Source organism: Myotis myotis, unplaced genomic scaffold (genome assembly GCF_014108235.1).
Source record: "Myotis myotis isolate mMyoMyo1 unplaced genomic scaffold, mMyoMyo1.p scaffold_m19_p_8, whole genome shotgun sequence".
In the NCBI taxonomy this organism is placed as follows: domain Eukaryota; kingdom Metazoa; phylum Chordata; class Mammalia; order Chiroptera; family Vespertilionidae; genus Myotis; species Myotis myotis.
In genome coordinates this window covers 47,351,076-47,370,604 of record NW_023416390.1, presented here as the reverse complement: position 1 = coordinate 47,370,604, position 19,529 = coordinate 47,351,076, and the positions used below count along the sequence as shown (strand labels likewise).

Below are 19,529 nucleotides of genomic sequence, written 5' to 3'. Positions count from 1 at the left end.
TGGGGCTTGGAGGCCATGACTCTTGCTGTTGGAGCCTGACAGCCTCTCCCCTGGGGTTGAAGCAGAATGGGGCTGGGACCCCTCATCCAGCCTGGGAGCGACCGAACTTGAGGGGGCTTTTCCATGGGATCAGTCTCGGGTGACCTTGCTTGCTAAGTGTGCTGCTGCTGCTGCTGCTTGAAGTACAGCTGACTCTCGCATAGTACAGGCTTGACCTGCATGGGTCCGCTTATACTTGGATTTTTTTTTTTCAATAAATGCAGCCAGCCTGTTGTATCTGTGGGCTTTGCATCCATGGATTCAGCCAACTGCCCGCAGATTGAAATCATATTTTTGCATTCCCAGCTGAGGTTGGTTGAATCAAAGATGTGAAGGGCCTACTAGAGAGTTAAAAGGTTTTCATGGGTTTTTCCACTCCACAGGTGAGGGGTGGGGTGAGGCCTCTAACCTCCACATTATTCAAGAGCCAACTGTACTTAAACTGCACAGGGCTGTGTCCTTATTGAATAGGCAAAGTGAGTTTGTGGTTCCTGGTTAACCACTCAGCGTGATTCCCACACTAGGCTGTTGGTGAATTGACAGGGGCTGAGCTCGGCCAATCCTTGTAGGACTCAAGACCTGGTTGGCAGTGGTTGCTGTGCATTGACTGATACCTGGTACAGGCATCAGATCCTTCCCAGCAGCCCAGACTTCGCACATGGAGGTTGGAGGTTGGTTTCCAGTGGTCATCAGAGAGGCATGGAGATCTAACACCTTTGGCTTGCAGACGCTTCCCCTGGCAGCAGCCTAGAATGACAACTGTCCAGCCAAGCCCAGACGGTCTCTTTAGCCTGTTTTCTCCCCCCTGCTGTGTTTATATAACCCCCCTTGATAAAGTTGTGTTTTTAAAGGTATTGTAGAGTCATGTTGCCAACCCTCTAAGTTATATCTCATTTCTTAAAGAGGCTTCAAATCCCCTTTAATTTTTTTTCTTAAAATAGAAAGGGAAAATGAAAAGAAAAAGTACCACAAGGTTGCTGGTTCCGAAATAAAAATATTCTTGTTTTGAACGCCCACTGCCCTCAGTGCTGTGATCTGTTGCCTGTAACAAGCTTTTCTCTTCACCAGGAAACATCTTTATGGATTGTTTCATTACAACCTCACCATGCTTGGGTTTGAGTCGCTTCCAGACCCCACGGATACCTGGGAAATTATAGAGACCATAGGTAAAGGCACCTATGGCAAGGTCTACAAGGTAACTAACAAGAGAGATGGGAGCCTGGCTGCAGTAAAAATTCTGGATCCAATCAGTGTAAGTAACGGTGGTCCATCGTTACCGCAATATAGTATTTCACGCTCACTGAGTTTCCCACTTCTTTCCTAGGTGTAGGGATACTTTTCACGAGAGCTGGCATGAAATCTCAAGATGAGTCGCGGTTTGTCAGCTCATCGGAGTGACAGGACTCCTTTCGGAGTTTAAACTTTCCTTGACTTTCTGTTTCTTGTCCAGTTTACTATTGTTTTGACCCTCTGGGCCCTTCTAAAGGGATTCTCTTGAAAAGAGTGATGTATTTCACTCCGCAGGCTTATGCAGAGGCTGCTCTCGCTGTAAGTTACAAAGGGACCCACACCTGTGGTACCTAATCACCTTAGCCTGGCCTCTTATTTCAGAGCCCGGAGCATCGAGGCTGTAATGCTGGACGTCGTTTTGCACACTGAGGTTATAGGTGTCCTAGCCTGTGTCGGGTCCCTTCAAGAGACTTCTTCTTAACTGCTTTGAAAATTTGGACATTTTTAAATTTAAAAAAAAAATCTATGATAATAGTGCTAACGAAAAAAAGATTTAATGAAGACATCTTATTGATGTAATAATTATTCAGGTTTGATGTATTCCAGATGTGGTAGTGATGACATTAAAAATGCAGAGTAAACGCGCTTCCTTCGCTGATCGCTTGATCGTGACCTCCTGCCGGTGCCCTTCCTCACACGTCAGGCTGAATCCAGCATTTTTTTAACCCTGTGTAGGACATGGATGAAGAGATCGAAGCAGAATACAACATCTTGCAGTTTCTTCCTAATCATCCCAACGTTGTCAAGTTCTACGGGATGTTTTACAAAGCGGATGTGTGTGTGGGAGGACAGCTGTGGCTGGTCCTGGAGGTAAGAGGCTCTGGTTGGGGAACTCTCCACTCGAACAGAGCTCCCGGGGCACGCAGATGAGTGTTTGCCTGAATACTGTGCCGCACACATTTGAGAAGTCGGTCCCTCCTGTGTGTCCCGGGTACCTTCCCAGGTGTGGCATTCTCCTCCACAGTCCTTACAGGTGGGTTGTGGACTGGAAATGTGCATGCTTCTCTGCTTTAGAATTTTAATAATCGCGTCTTCTACTCCTGAGTGACTACAGGAACACAGCTGGAAAAGGTTATTTTCTTCCCTATATTGGGGATGGTCTGCAGGAAACGTGATTAGAACTCATTTTCAAAAATTGTTAGCCCAAGGTTTACTTGGCTCACCATGTTTGGATTAGCCTGTTTATGTGCATTAATCCTCAGCTTAGATTGGTTTTCTCAAAACAGATTCTGAGGGTTGTGTAACAGGGTTAATGGTGAGATCATGCAGGAGATGGGCCTGAAAGGGAGAGAGGAAGGCAGGGACTGGGCAAGGAGACACTGAACAGCAGTGTGGTTGCAACAGAGGCTTCAGCCCATCCTCTGGGGGGTGAAGAGCTGCCTGGATTGTATCTCCACATCAGCCAACCCCTGGCTGCCTGCTGTGCTGGGGCGGGGTGGCCTTGGGTTGAGGGTTGTGTGTGTGTGTGTGTGTGTGTGTGTGGAGGGGGTGGCAGGGGGCAGTTTCCTGTAGCGGGGGGCAATTCCTTGTGAAATGTGCTACTAGGAGCTGGGAGCGGGGAGTAGCCAATATTCCCAACAGGGAATCTGAAGAGGAAAGCTGAAAGGAGCACCGCTGTACCCACCGTGTCCGCCTTATTTCTCCCTCATTAGTGGGAATGAATGCGCGCAGGAGTCAATTCCCCACAAACCCAATGGGGCTAAAATGGCAGACACAATCATGACAGTCTATGAAATTAGTACATTAGGAGAGGTTACCGCTTCCTATCACAGAGCTCGCCCTGCTTTGTTCTGGACCCTGCCCCTCGGAACCAGCACGTGCCACTGTGCCTAGGGCCACCCAGTGAACCAGGGGCACGTGGACACACGCGGGAGCTGTAAGGGAGAAGCACCAGAGCAGAGGCCGGCCCTCAGGTCACGGCCTAGTGCCTCCTGTCCGCGCCTCCCGCCTAGCTCTGAGAGGGCCTGGGTCTGGGGAAACATACACTGGTTTCCATGGCAACCATGTGTGGGGAATTCACTTGTTATATTCAAATGGGATAATCTGCAGGAAAACCAATTTGAACATTTCTGTCGCATCAATTGCCTTCCTCAGAACATGAAGATGTAAGGCGTTTTGGTTTGCAGAAATCGTCTTTGTTTAGTTGGCTGGTTGTCATCTAACACATTCTCAGAGTATCAGATTTTATTATTCCCCTTCCCTGCCCTGAAAACATTACAGATTTTATCCTGCCAATGAAGCTCTAGAATAACACTAATTTTTAAAATGCTGCTTTTCTTGGGACATGGAAAGGAGTGTTTCTAGGGTCTCTGATTATATCCTTCTTCAGCTCTATAAGATCTCCATGTTTTAAACCTCATTGTAATTTAATAATGGACAGACAGTGACCAAGAAATCTTAGTTTCTGTTCATTTTCATCCCTGACCCAAAACTCAAAAAGGCTCTGTATTTAAATATGGAGAACTGGAACCTCTAGGAACTTTCCAGGGCCTGAAAAGAGGCCTCCCCCCAACCTGATGTGACCAGGCAGGTAGGGGGGCTGCTCAGACCTGTGGCCACCTGGAGAATAAATGCTCTTCCCGATGAGGAGTGACCAGAGGCGGGCCCTCCAGGCGTGGCCAAGTGGCCGGAAAGGGCCACGCGTGGTCTGCAGATGAGAAGGAGCCCAGAACTATGTACTTAGCCTTGTGCATATGCTCCCCTGCAGGCTATCTTTTGCTTTTTCAGGGTGACCACAGACAGATAATGAGGCTGCCCTGAGACACGGAATTATGCATACCTCAGCAATACAATATGCTGACGTCTATGGCTCTTGCAGATTGTTTTGATCCCTGAAAAGTTGGTGGTAGAGGGAGGCAGATGTCCTCAGGTCTTTTCTGTCTCAGAACGGGCCTCTATGCCAGCCTGCCGGGTGGCTAAGAGTGTCCAGTGCCCACAATATGCAGATAGAAACAGGGATTTCTGGGCTCCTAGAACTGGCAGGAACCTTGGCCTTCCTTCAGGACAGCCCCCTCGTGTTCTATTGAGGAACGGAGCCCAGAGAAGGAGTGACATGCCTCCAGTCACATAACGAGCTAGATGGCAGAACTCGGGGGAGCATTGAATTTGGCCACTTTCTCCCATCACATGCTGCTGTCTGTGGTCCTAGAACACAGAGTTGGGCCCGGCTGGTGTGGCTCAGTGGTTGAGCATTGACATATGAACCAGAAGGTCACCATTTGATTCCGAGGTTGTGGGCTCGATCCCCAGTAGGGCATGCAGGAGGCAGCCAATCAACAATTCTCTCTTAGCATTGGTGTTTCTCTCTCTCCCTTCCCCTTCCTCTCTGAAATCAATAAAAATATATATTTTTTAAAAACACCAAAAACCAAAAAAACAGAGTTGGGCTCTCTGGCTGGGATCACAGTTTCTGGTCTCTCTCACACACACAGTGGGAAGACCATGATGTCCACACAGTACCTTGACCGTTTTGCTTCCTTTCCTTCTTTTTTTTTTTTTTTTTTTAGAGAAAGAGGGAGAGAAAGGGAGGGAGAGAGAGAAAGATCAATGAAAGAGGGAAACATTGATCAGCTGCCTCTTGCACGCCCCACACCAGGGATCTAGCCTGAAATCTGGGCATGTGCCCTGGCCTGGAATCAAACCGGTAACCCTTTGTGCACTGGATAATGCCCAACCCACTGAGCCAGGGCCCTCAGCAGCTTTTATAGGAGTGCTTTAGGAGACTCACACAATAAGATTATGATGTGCTTAATATTGTTCTCCTCATCATGCATATTGAGATTAAATTTATGTCGCCTTTGCTGTTTCCTTGCTGAGTGAGCTGATAGGACCAGTGAGCAGCTATTCCACGGAGCAATTCAAAAGGATAGAAAAATGTTATAAAGAGCCCCCTTAAATCACCACAGCTCTGAAAACAAAAGCAAATAAAAACGTCATTTCTGAAATTCATTGCTAATTGCTGGCAGAAAGTAAAGCAAAGCTCCCTTTATGACAGGCACCTTCTGTATCAGAAAGATAGGCAGAGAAGGCCCGCACACAGAATAATGTTTCAGAGAATTTCTGAGTGACTTTTATTCTAAGTTAATATTAAATTTTTAAAAATCTATAAGTCTGATGATCTCTCACCTAAATGAAACATAATAAGAACTTAGACCTTTAAGGAAAACACACTTAGGTTGCACTAAGACATGAACTAAATTTTCTCTTTTTTCCTTTTAGCATAAAATCTTCATCAGGTAGATACTATTAATTCCAGCATGAGTCATGTGTTCAACTTAAAAGAAATAGTTTAGAGGCTAGGGTACTAGTAAATGAGGCTGAAACGTAAATAAAAAACAAAAATTTCTTATATTTTAAACCAGATAAAAAAATTTTTAATCTGTTTTTTTTGTCCTCCCAGAGATCTAAGCTGATTGGAGGGGGTAAGAGGGGGACACCTTTGTCCAGTATTTGCTTTAATGCAAGGCTCTAGAAAGCCCGTTATAGGCCTGACTATCACTGCAAGTGTTGTACTTTAAACCACTCTCATCCGTTGATACTGTGGCATGACTCAAGTTGATCACATTAACAAATCGGGGTCACAGCAGGACTCTGATGGTCTGGAACATAGGGTTGGCCAGAGGTGGTTAGGAAGCACTGACTCAGACTGTAGGTTCTGGTGGGATTCTAGAATGAGAGTCACTGGAGTACTGGGGGCCAGGAGGAAGGCACAGAACACTTGGGAGTGGAGAAGAAGGGAGGGACTGTGAAATGGAACAGAGTGGCATCCTACATACATGTGCTGTACGTGTTCAGCAAAAGCAAGAGAGAGTTAGAAGCTGAGGGGTGGAGTGATTCTGCCCACCCCGGTTCTGCTCAGTGAGCACATGTCCTGGAGAGAAACTGAGATGGGAGGTGGGCGTCCTGGGGCCCATCTACCGCTTGTGGTGTGAGCATCTCCCCACTCTGACTAGAACTCTAGGGTTGCCAGGGACGTCGTTTTCATTCTTTTAGGTACAAACCAGTGGTTTCACCTGTATCAGCAAAACAAACACAATTGTTCCCAACAGTGTGGAGGGAAAAATATAAGTTGTGCTGGCCTTCCTGAGAGGTGGACATCGTCCAGCGCATGCTTCCTAAGGCAGCTTCTAGGGCGATTTCGATGAACCTTGACTTTTGCTTTATGCCCTGCACGGAGCCTAACATCATTGACAGATAAAGTCCACTGAACTAAAGGGCACTGACAGGAAATTCCTCCTGATTCTGCACTCTGACTAGGTCAGGTCAACGCGCCAGTGCAGAATCTACTTATAAGTTGGAGTTTGGACTAGAATAAAGTCTGGCGATTGTGTTGCATCGGCCTTTTTAATAACATGGAGGAAAGTTGATGGCTAATTGAGCAAGGAACATTGTATTGCTTGAAATTATGACCATCTTAGCAAATGCACATACTGTGATTGAATCAATAGTCAATGATGTTTTGGAAAATGGATGTGGTACGTAAATGATTTTCTATTTTCCCTGGTTCAGAGCAAAATGCTCATTAAATTCTAGATGCATCCGGATGGCTGCCGCATTTGCTGAGTGCTGAGGGCGTAGGGAGGAATGCAGACGTGGAGACACACCTCTATTTGAATCGGAAGGCTGGCAGAGTGGGTGGCAATATTTGATACATTTAAATACAATTTTTTGCCAGGCTTTTAAAATGCTCAGTCCACTTCACTGAACATTTACCCTGGTCCAACAGTTGTAAGTGTGCACCCGATTTCCTTTTTATATCCAAGTACCCAAAGTGCTTTCTCTACAACCCACGGGCTGCCCTTTAAAACTTTGCTGGGCGGCTTATCAACTTAGTAGAACAATTTTCTCTAAAATTTCCCTGAGCAGTTTAATTATATGCTTTTTTTGTGTGGCAGTCAGACAGCTTTTAAACCCTGACATTTAGTGAACCAAAGGCACCGACTGAGTCAAGATCCTTTTGTTGTTTTTAAACCCACAGCTTAGTTTTGATCCCGCTGACAAAATGGCTGTTCTGAATCCCTTCACAGGTGCTAGGGCTAAGAAGAAGGTTTATAAGTCGGTTGCCTATATAAACTATGGCTGAATAGGCTCCTGTTGCAAAATGGCCACGTTTAAACTAGGGCAGGAGAGAGGCTGAAATGAGGTTTCAAGGGAAAATTCCAGAGTTGAGTTAGTTTGGATCGTCACGCAGTACTCAATGTGGACTTTCTCTGGGTAGGATTTTAACAGTGTGCTTGTGATTATGGAAAGCACCTGCCTCCCTGAGAGGAGCCAAGCTGAGGAGTGGCTCTGAAGCAGGTGTTAGAGTGTCTTGCATGCCTATAACTGCGTTGGCTTTAGAAGATCAAGAACTGTACTAATATTTCCCTTATTTTCACATGACCCCTAGATTGTCTCTTCCTGACTTTCTACATATGGTTGGTCAGAAGTCCCTGCCTATCCTGACTCATAAAAGCCTCTGTCCCCGACCTTCATCCTCATGACTCCTGACCTTTTGGCCCTGCCTCTCATGATTGCTTCAATACCTCCTAACAGAGGTCAAGCTTCTGGTGTCTTCCTGTTCTGTCCACCCTCCAATCTGCTGCCCAAGTCATCTTTCTAGAATACAAGTCTGAACAGAGTCGTCCTGCCTACCAGTAAAACCTGTCAATAGCGTACTCTTCTTATCTAATGGTATATTTTGCTACTATAATATATGTGTGTGTCGCAATAAAGCCCATATCCCTTAGCAGGGCAGACCTGTCATTCCCTGTTTCCCACCTTCCTTCCCCATCTCCCTGCCCTAGGGCCCTAGAACTCTTTGTCCCAACAATAACCAAATGTTTAGAACACACACACACACACACACACTCCTCATTCTTTCATGTTCCCTTTGCACACGATGTTCTTTTTCCAGGGATGCCCTTCCCCTTCTTGTTCACTTTCCATGCACTCATTTGTCCTTCAAACTTATTGTAAATGTTATATCCTCTAGGGCAATTTCTCAGATTGTCCCCCTTCATCCTACCTCAGCAGAGGTTGCCATCCCCTCTTCAGGGTCACCCTACTCCCTCAGGCACACCCCGAGTTCCACATGCCACACTCCTGATTACTCATGTGTGCATTCGTGGTGGGGGGCTCTTTGAGGGCAGAGACTGTGTTATATTCATGTTTGAGTAATGGGTCTGAACTCGGCAGTCACAAAGTATTGAGAACAAAGAGGTAACTTTCTTTTCAGTAATGGAACCCAACTTTGTTCTTGAGTCTCTGGCCTGCCTAGAGGAGACAACTGATTTTAACTCATTCTGTTAAACTCAGTCCCACTGAGTGACTTTTTGGGGAAGAGGCAAATTCTAGTATTTATATCCCACTTTCACGGTCCAGTTCAAAGCTCAACCATTTGGACAAGGACTAGTATTTTTAGAGCCTTTCTTTCTTCCCATTCCCTCTCCCTGAGTGGCACCTGGATCTGCATATAAGCAAATGCTCATGTGAAGCCATGACAGTGAGAGCAGGGCCTCAAATTGTGTGGTGACCCCCAGGTCCTTGTACTGTCTGCTTTTCCATGTCACCCCATGTCCCTGGTCCCTGATGCTCCTTCCTATCATGAGGTTCTCACTCTCATTGACCTTCTCATTCAGATGTTAGCCTTGTCCTTGTCCCCAAATGGAGCATAAAGTTCGGAATCTCCTGCAAGTCATGAGCAGGCTGTAGGGAATTGTTATAATCCCAGAGTACACAAATGCTGCAACTCCACTCCATAAATCTGACATGCAATGGCAGCTCTAGAAAGAACTGCTGCCTGTGGTGCCAGGATGGCAGACAGGAAGATTGGAAATGCAATGCATTCCCACCCAAATATCAAGGGCATCCATGTTGCCTCTCCTGGTCTGTTCTTATCCTCAAAATGCATGTTTTAAAAAACAGTATTTATGTAAAATGAAAAATATCCAATATCCAATAAGTCACCATGCCATCTCTTTTGAATTTCTAAATAATGACTGTACTTTTACATTTCACTTGACAACTAAAAAAATCAACTTTTGGGACATGCACTTTCACTCATAAATCATTATCTTGAATACACACACACACACACACACACACACACACACACACACAACCAACTAGATTTAGCTGTGTAATGGAATTTTGAAGTTTAATTATTTCTACCTGGAGTTTTGTGGTCTGCAAATTTATTTTACTACATGGGGCTTTTATTCTTATGTTCTTTTTCTTTTTTCTTTTTGTATGTATTCCGCTGTTGTCTGTCTCCCCTGCATTTCCTCTTCAGCTGTGTAACGGGGGCTCAGTCACCGAGCTTGTCAAAGGTCTACTCATGTTCGGCCAGCGCTTGGACGAAGCAGTGATCTCATACATCTTATATGGAGCCTTATTGGTAAGAAAGTCCAATGTTCTGGGGATGACAGCAGAAGAGGCAATTTGTCATGGGTTGGATCCTCATTTCATATTAACAAAGGGGAACGGCCCCATAGTATAAAAGGTGTATCACAGCAGGGGTGTTAGATTCTTAATAGGACTGTACTTGCTGTAAAATAACCATGCAGCATTTCCCTTTCTCTTTCCTGTTGTTTGGCGGTGGGGTGCCATGCAGGGCCTTCAGCATTTGCACAGTAACCGAATCATCCACCGTGATGTCAAGGGGAATAACATTCTTCTGACAACAGAAGGAGGAGTTAAGCTCGTTGACTTTGGTAATGACTGTGTGTCGTTTGTTTTCTTGATGTGTGCAGTTACCCACAGGCAGCAATTTATTGCAGTCTCAGAAGACTGGGGCCTCTGTGCTACGCCACAGGCTGAGGGACTTTTCCCATCGAACACAGGCTGGCGAGTCGGGGGTTTACCAGATGGATCACCCTAAGAGAGGCTGTTTGTTAATCTATTTTCAGCTTTAGAAGCAATTTTATTAAAGAGAGAAAATAAAAAGTGTTTCAAAACAAGAATTTGACAGAAAACCTTTCTGCTTTTCTGGGAAAAATTTCATGTCTTAGGGCAATTGTCTATCATTTACATTTTGTCATTTCTTCATTTGCATATGAAAAGAGAAAGCAGTTTGGTTTTTCAAATGACTTTCTCTAGCCTTAGGCATACGTATTCCCAGGGAGCAGAAGGTAAACTAGTCCTCTGGGTCTGGGAACTAACCTCCCTGTAAATTGTGATTATTGCTGCTACACGTGAGGCTGGTTGAACTGGAAACATTGACAGGAAATGGAAGTGTGAGAAGAAATTCCAAGCAAAATGACCTAAGGCCAGAGACTATTAAATATCCCCTTGCAACACTCATGTACTGATAGTCACAAACCAACAAACCGGTTGGTTTTCCTTTTTAAGTTTATTGAATGGTTTAATCTTCTAAATCAGCAGTTTTCAACCTGTGGGTGGCCACCCCTTTGGGGGTCGAACGACCCTTTCACAGGGGTCGCCTAAGACCATCGGAAAACACATATATAATTACATATTGTTTTTGTGATTAATCACTATGCTTTAATTATGTTCAATTTGTAACAATGAAAATACATTCTGCATATCAGATATTCACATTACGATTCATAACAGTAGCAAAATTACAGTTATGAAGTAGCAACGAAAATAATTTTATGGTTGGGGGGTCACCACAACATGAAGAACTGTATTAAAGGGTCGTGGCATTAGGAAGGTTGAGAACCACTGTTCTAAATGATTTCAACAACAGCTAGTACTCTAGCATGATTGTTACAAATAATGAGAATAAATTTACAGAAGCATTTTTTAAAATATATTTCTTTATTGGTTTCAAAGAGGGAGAGAGAGATAGAAACATCAATGATATGAGAGAATCATTGATTGGCTGCCTTTTGCATGTCTCCTACTGGGGATCAGCCTGCAACCCGGGCATGTGCCCATGGCTGGAATTGAACCTGGGACCCTTCAGTCCACAGGCCGACAGTCTATCCACTGAGCCAAACCGGCTAGGGCTACAGAAGCATTTTTGAAAATGTTCTTTAACAATGTCAATGTAATGAGAGAAAAGACCAATGATTTTGACTAGTCTTTGCTTTATTGGTAAGAAAAAATTCAATGTTAAAATATATCAGCAAATCATTTGCTCAGAAGAAATTACTCAAAAATAAATGAAGTTAGCCCTAGCTGGCTTGGCTCAGTGGATAGAGCATCGGCCAGGGGACTGAAGGATCGCGGGTTTGGTTCCAGTCAAGGGCATATGCCTGGGTTGTGGGCTTGATCCCCAGTAGGGAGTGTGCAGGAGGCAGCTGATCAATGATTCTCTTGCATCATTGATGTTTCTATCTCTCTCTCCCTCTCCCTTCCTCTCTGAAATCAATAAAAAAATTAAAAATAAATAAATGAAGTTACTTAGATGTAGTGGCCTAACTACTAAAGAGCAAGCAAAGGAAACTGGGGGGAGGGGTGCACTTTAAGTTTTATACTCCTCTTTCTATATAAGGAATGGTATAACTCCACAAATGTGTTAATATAAAGAGAGTGGCTCAAGGCTAAGACAGATAAAGTACATTGGAATTACATTGAAATTCAGGTCCTCAACACTGAGCCTTACATAATAATAACTTAGTCAATTTCTTTTCCCATTTGACAAACAGTTTTCTCGTTAGTTTTCTAGGTAAGATAAGGCACTGAAAACTTTTTATGTCCATAGTGATGCTCTGTTATAGATAACACATGCCAGTTTTCTTTCTCCATAAAATGAAAACCATTTTAAGAAAGAAATCACCTGAAATATATTGGAAATATGATATAAATATATTTTTGGTTGATCCTGGTTGTCAATATTTTCTTTTGATTCCAATTTTGCAGCAATACGGGTAGAAATGTTTTTTAGGAAAAAAATTCTGGTGATGTAGATAGAGTGATAAATGCTCCCACATAGGGTCAGCAAACTAGGGTTTAGCTAAATCTGATCTGCCTCCTGTTTTTGTATGGCTTTTGAGCTAAGAATGTTTTTTTTGCATTTTTAAATAGTTGGGAAAAATATCAAAAGAAGGATATTTTATGACATGTGATAATTACATGCATCTATGAGTAAATTTTTAGTCAATGTGTGGTCTGTGGCTGGCTTTGCACTATAATGGCAGAATTGAGAAGCTGAGATCGACCATATGGCTCACAAAGCCTAAACTAATATCTGATCCTTTATGGAAAAAGTTTGCCAACCCCTGGTCTAGCATCATCCTCTGCTCACTGCTCAATTCTGACGCCCTTGCCTTATAGGTGTGTCAGCTCAACTCACCAGTACACGTCTAAGGAGAAACACATCTGTTGGCACCCCCTTCTGGATGGCTCCTGAGGTAAGGAGGGGCATCTATTTCTTTGTGTTGAGGGCCTTGATACTATGACTTTCTATGGGAAATTCATATGTTTTAAAAAATGTTCAGAAAGAAGAAAATCCTTTATCCTCATTGAACTGTTGGAGTTATGGTTTGATGAGTGACAACAATGACACTTAATCTCAGAAAAGCAAGATTAAGTCACAGCTAGCCAATAGGATGCCTCATGCAATTAAAAAAGGTGCCCCCTCCAGAAAATGCAGCTTTCTCCAAGGGTCATGGCTTCAACTCACTCAACTTTTATGTAAATTAGAAAAAGCCACCTTCCCTGGAGAGATGCAGCCCCAGCGATACATGGCTTGATGAGGGACAGATTTCAGCTCCAACTAGAAATACATGCAGTGTTCCTGGTTGTTCTTTTGTGGGGTTGTTGTTGTTGTTGTTACCAGATACATAGCAGCTAGTCTTATGTATGTTTTTGTTTCCCAATTAAACCTGGGATTTGGTCCTAATTTAGTTTTGGCATCATCATGGAACTCTCCGTGAGATGATGCATGCGGAAATTTGGAGAATCTCCCAGCTAGATAAGGCATACCATGGCACACAGGTACAGTTTTCCTTGTACAGTTTCAGCATTTAATTCCACAGTATTCTGGCCTGTGCCTGAGAGCAGCCATCAGGGATTAAGCCAATGGGTTCTTTTTGTAAGAGTAAGTCCTTACAATAATCTTTTTAGAGTTCTTTCCATCTCCATTCTGCCCCGTGGTTGTCTTTCTTCGGTGTGTCTGCCAAGGTGACCTCCTGCATGGTAACTGGCTCACAGCAGTCTGCTCACCTCTCTTCAGTGGCTCCCTATTCTCTATGTCCCTCTCTTTCATACTTGGGTCATGGACAGGCCCATGTTAGAGAAAAAGAAAAACCCTTCAGATTCCAGTGTTTATTTAAATCTTAAATGTTTCTTAGATAGGTTTTAAAAAAATAAAAATAAAAAATAAACTCCTAATCACTTACATTTATAGAACTATAAAACAAAAAGAAAAAATGTATTATGAAAAAACGACAAACCCAGAAACATTCAAGTAAGCACCTTTAATTTACTGAGATGAATGACATTGTTTTCTGAGACTCAGTTGTCCTTTGCAAAGTGAATATGTTTCAGAGCCTGACAGCACAGATTACTTTAAGTTATTTTGTCAAACTTACTACCCTGTCCCATGTGGAGACCTCGGTCTCACCACCACTTTATTTCAGCTGTGCTCTCTTTGTTCAAATAGGACCTCCTTTGGCCTCTAACTGGCACATCTCTGGCTTGGTACCAGCTTAACAATAAACTTAAGTCTGGTCACTGAAACTGTGGCAAATGGTCACCCAGATGATCTGGAACATGTTTTTACCGCTATCCCTCCAATGTTATTATTATTAATACAATGATCATTGGGAAAAAACACAAAACAAAAATTTTCATAGGGGTCTTGTGAACCCTACTTTGAGAAACACCACAGGACAAAATCAAAACTCATTTGGACGGTGAACAAAGCCCTTTAGTTCCAACCCTTATCTTGCTGTCAGCCTCATCTCAGGTTATTTTTCTCCAGCTTACTTGTGCTTAATGACTCAACAGTAGTGAACACCAAGTAATTCTCCAAGTTCATCCTGATATATTATTCCCTTGGACCCTCCTGTGTATTGTTATATTGTCTCGAGTGGCCCTGAGAACCCTGGAACTTTCCTCCTCAGTTTCAGCTCAAATGCATCTTCCCCCAGGAAACCGTCCCTGGTCCCTGGCTGACACGGAGGCTCCTCCTCCTAAATTACCGCCCCAGTCTTCACACTTTCCATCAGCACCGTGGCCATCCTATTGGAATTGTGAGCAGGCAGGTCTGCCAGCTGGGCCCTACGCTCTGTCAGGGACTTGGCACACCCAGCGCTCAGTACAGTGCTTGGTACAGAGTAGGTAGGTGTTCATGATCTTCTGTTGGAGGAATCTATCCATTGTTAAAGCAGCCAAAGGAGAAGATGAATTTGGAGGGTTTTTTGAGGACAGCTTTATGACATTGGTATTAGCAAATTTCTCTGTAGATTTTAATTAACTAACTAATTAATCCATCAATTTTTTGTTAATCCTCACCTGAGCATATTTTTTTCATTGATTTTTTTAGAGTGAATGGAAGGGAGGGGGAGAGACAGAGAGAGAGAAATATCGATGTGAGGAAAACACATCAGCTGGCTGCCTCTTGCATGCACCCTCCAGGGACTGGAGGAGGAGCCTGCAACCGAGGTATGAGGTACATGCCCTTGACCAGAAGTGAACCCAGGACCCTTCAATCCACAGGCAGACACTTTAACCACTGAGAAAACTGGCTAGGGCTATAGATTTTAATTATTATTAAAGGAAAGCATAACTGAGGCTACTCAGCTCAAATGTAGGTGACATAACCAGGAAGATGGTGTTTCTCTTCTAATTCATAGGAAGCGGGTGTTCTCAGAATCACAGGGGGACACAGAGAGGGCTGAACAAATGGGCTTTGCTAGGTTCCTCCCTGCCTACCTGGTTCAGATTGAGCTGTAGTTATCTGTGATGATATATCTTTTTCTGGAGCAGGTCTTCTATCTAAATGCCTTTTAGGCAGTTGGGGGAAGATTAAAGTTTCTTTCTGAGTCTTTGGATTTTTAAAAATCAACAGAAATCAATTTCCCAAAAGGCATGTTTTGGGGTTGCAAACTCTGCTTCCCTTCGATGTGATGGCCTGCAGAGTATATTGACCTTACTATGCTTCCACTTCTGCTTGTGTGAATAACTGCTACTTAGATTAATTATGACAACAGTGCACACAAGGCCAATGTCAGAGGAATAAAACCATTGCAGGCGACCAGTGCTTTTATGTTGAAAATGCAGCTGAAACATCCTTGATTCTATTTTATTTTTGAGATATTGAACCAAATTATTCTTTTCCCATTTCCATTTCCATTTTTGTTTCACCAGCTGGAGTAACTGCGATATTTAATTCAAATAGGCTGCGCTGCAAACCAAGTAGTTAGTGGGATGTGACCACACCACAACCAATTGTTGACGAGCGGTCCAAGTGCACAGTTCACTGGGGCAGCTCGAAGCTGCAGCTTGAATGGACTCTCATATGGTTAACATTTTCCACCTATTTCCTCTCACCGCCTCCTTTGGATGCTACTACAGATGAAAAACGCTGGGTAAAAGTGTTATCCTCTCAGCAATGTAGGAGGAGAGAAACCCTAGGTGTTGCCCGGGACTTTGTGTGATAGTACTTTGAAGCAATGCTACTGGGGAAATATTGTGTGGCATAGTAAAGGGTTAATGTAAAAGTCAAGATCAGTACAATTTTTTTTTTTACAAACTGACTATGTCAGTAGCATACTATGACACAGGGAAGATTATTTTAAGAGGGAAAGAAAAATGGACAATGTAGAAACTATATATTGAACAGATTACCTGAACAAAATGACTTAAACAATAGGAAATTAAAATTCTCAGGTAAGTGTAGAGATCGGTGATTCCAGGGCTGATTGATTCAGCAGCTCAGTAAACCATCAAAACCCCAGGTTCTTCATTTCCCTGGTGTGACCCCTGCGAGCTGCATGTGGTGTTGTTTGGCATTGACTTGGGGCGGTTATGACAATATCACCTGTGAATATCTTAGGGGCGGCAGTGGCTGAGCTTTCCAACATCCACCATGCAAGTGCCAGGCACAAACAGACGCCGCCTTTCACTTTTGTGGGCTGCTCTGACAGCCAGTGGAGGAGTTAAGTGGGTTCTCCTCCGGTCCTGGGGTCGAAGCCTTGCCCAATCTGTCTTAGTTTCCTAGGCTGCCAGAACACAGTAGCATAAACTGGTGGATTAAAGCAACTGGAATTTATTGTTTCAGTTCTGGGGACTAGAAGCCTGACATCGAGGTGTCAGCAAGGCTGTTGCCTCTGAAGTTTCTAGGGTCTTCCTTGCCTCTCTCCAGCTCCTGGCTGTTTGTTGGCAGTTTTTCGCCTTTTGGGCTGCCACAGCCAGTCGCCAGTATCTGCTTCCGTCGTCACACACATTCTCCCTGCGTCTGTCTTCACATGCCGGGCTCTCATAAGCACACCTGTCATTTTGGATTAGGGGTCCACCCTACTCAGTATGATGTCATCTTAATGAATTCCATCTGCAACAACCCCATTTCCAAATAAGTTCACATTCTGAGGTACTGGGGGTTCGCACTTTAATACATCTTTTTTTTTTTTTGGAGGACACAATTTAACCCATAACAACTCTCTCCAAATACTTAGCAGCTCTCAGCTACAGTAAATACTTCCAGTTTCCAAGGTAATCAGCCAGTCATTTGGAACCTACAGATCTACATGTTACAGGTGCTCGCTTAGTTGGAGAGCTCAGCCTTGCCTGTCTTCTCTCTCTCTCTCTCTCTCTCTCTCTCTCTCTCTCTCTCTCTCTCTCTCTCTCTTTCTGCCTTAGGTGTCTTAGTCATACACAGTTCTTTCTGGATGTACCAAGCATAACAAATTGCCTTCCCACATAGCCCCTCAAAGCCTTCAGAATTTTGTTCTGTCCTACCTGCTCTCTGGCATTTATTTTTTATTATCTCCTGAGATGTCTGACCCAGGTTACTTCCCTCAACCTTCTGTGTACGTTGAGCCTCTGGTCTCCAAGCTTGTGACTTTAGCCTGTAATACATATATCTATATCTATATATCTATATCTATGTCTATATATCTATATCTATATATCTATATCTATATCTATATCATCTATATCTATATCTAATCTATATCTATCTATATTATACTCATACGCACAGTCTGTCCATTAGTCATGTTTATTATCTCTCTTCTCCTCCATTGTCTCCTACCACCCAATTTCTTATAGTAAATAATATGAATAGTAGTGTCTGACATTTGCTTAGAACTTCTAATGTTATATTTTAAGCGCTCACACCTACCTGTGAGGATGCCAGTTAGGCATCTTTGCATTGATCTTACACATATGGGATCCAAGGCTCTGCCAAACAAAGTGCCCAGGGACACTGAGTGGATACGTGGGTAGTAGTAACGGAAATCTATAGGTTGTAACTCACTGAACTAAGGGGTTTCCAAAACAACCCACGCCCACTGTCATATTGGCATTGCTCAGCTAGTATTTGCCATCAGACACATACCAGATAATATCCTGGTCTGTAGCAAACAGGGATACAAACTTAATTTATATGTATTTTTTTGATGGCAGGGGTTTAAGGGTAGTTGATCCTTTCCCACCATCACACATACATAAGAATTAAACTGAATGTTTGTAAATCACTGGAACCCAAGACAAGGTTACCAACGTTACCATTATTGTTTTTATTGAGGACATTTGTAGACTACGTTAAAATAACATATCTTTCGAGTCAGACCTTAAAGTTATTGTATGCACTGGTGTGGCCATGCTGACTGTTAAAGTACTGCAGTTACTTCTATTCTGGAAGGTAAATGGCTGCTGCCCAGAAGTGTTTCTCAGCCACCAGAGGTACGTGTCTGTTTCCCGGGAACACCCAGACCTTTTAATGGTCCAGTAACGACAGGGGTGATGGCTGGCGAGAGGGAACTCGAAGCCCAGCTCCAGCGCCGTGAGCCAGCTGATTGTCAGATAGGAGAACACTGTGCCTGCTAAGCAATGAGCAGTGGGAGGAACTTTCACTTCCTAAGGACCCACTAATGCACCAGGAACTGGGAAAGGTGCTTTTTAAGTACTTTATTTTACTTTATTCTCACAAACGCTCTCTATAGCAGATTTATTTTCTCCATTTTATCACTGAGGAAAATGAGCCCAAAGAGGTGTAGGAAACATCATCCTGAATGCGCATACCTAGTGAGCACTGGGGCTGTTTTGCTGATCAGAGAGCCTGAGAGTGCAAGGCCCATTTTGCAGATGAAGAAACTGGAACAGGGAGAGGATACTCTCCCTGCTAGTTCAGGGCAGACTTGGCCCAGAATTCAGGTTCCCCCGGGCCTTGTCCTCTTTGCTTTCATGTGTTCATATGGGATGTTCAGTGTGGAACATGTGTGCTGAGACAGCTCATACAACAAAGACATGCGGAGACGGGGTGCAAGAATACTCTGACATTGGGGTGTGAGACACATCATTAAAAAGACGTACATGAAGGGACCGATCACCTATAATTTTTAGGTTGACTACACTTGCAATCTCACCAATGAGAGAAGCAGCCCATATATTAAGGATCTTGGCATCTTCCGAAACAGCCAAAGGTCTGTTTTTGTTGCTTTTTTTTTGTATTAGAAAGCAGACTTGTGAATAAAATGAACATTTGCTTTTTAAAAAATTTATTTTTTCATTTTTACTTCCATCTGCTTCTTGTTGCAAACAAGAGGTAATCAGCTGAGCAGAGAAACAGATGTGCTGTGACAGCTCTCTGCCTGACAAAGGGTCCTTGACAGGGGATGGTTGCCATAACAACCAGCTTACACCAATGCAGGCTTTTTGCAACCACTCCTGCCTTCATTAATTATGGCACTCCTAGCTAAATGATACAATAATGCTATTTTGTTTGGCACTGCCAGGACTAGAGATGACAAATGAGATATTTTGTCAAAGGGCTGAAAAAGCCATAAAAGACAGAGCTGAAATATTATTGCCATCATTACCATTTTGTTCCCGGAGCTCTAACTATGGGTTGGTTTCCAAATAAGAGTGAGAATTTATTGACTGCTTACTATGTGCCCAACACGAAGTGCTTTCTGTGAATTAATTCATTTATAACCCTCACAACAACCTTATAAAGTCAGTGTTATTTCTAGTCCAATGTTTTAGATAAAGTAAATACATCATAAAAAGCATGGTTCTTGTCCTTGGACAAGTTAGTAGGTGATGCCACCAGGATTTGAACCCAGGAATTTGGTTTCAGAATC

General features: G+C 43.4%; 1 protein-coding gene across 1 annotated transcript in view; it reads left to right on the top strand.

The window, feature by feature from the left end:
* Positions 1-294: 294 nt before the first annotated feature.
* Positions 295-19,529, top strand: part of MYO3B (myosin IIIB) — a 351,164-nt gene continuing 331,929 nt past the window's right edge. The window contains exons 1-6 of the mRNA XM_036319661.1: positions 295-350; positions 1,108-1,291; positions 2,005-2,139; positions 9,602-9,706; positions 9,923-10,022; positions 12,553-12,629. Of these exons, the coding sequence (XP_036175554.1) occupies positions 295-350; positions 1,108-1,291; positions 2,005-2,139; positions 9,602-9,706; positions 9,923-10,022; positions 12,553-12,629 (657 nt within the window). The remainder of the gene's footprint in view (positions 351-1,107; positions 1,292-2,004; positions 2,140-9,601; positions 9,707-9,922; positions 10,023-12,552; positions 12,630-19,529) is intronic.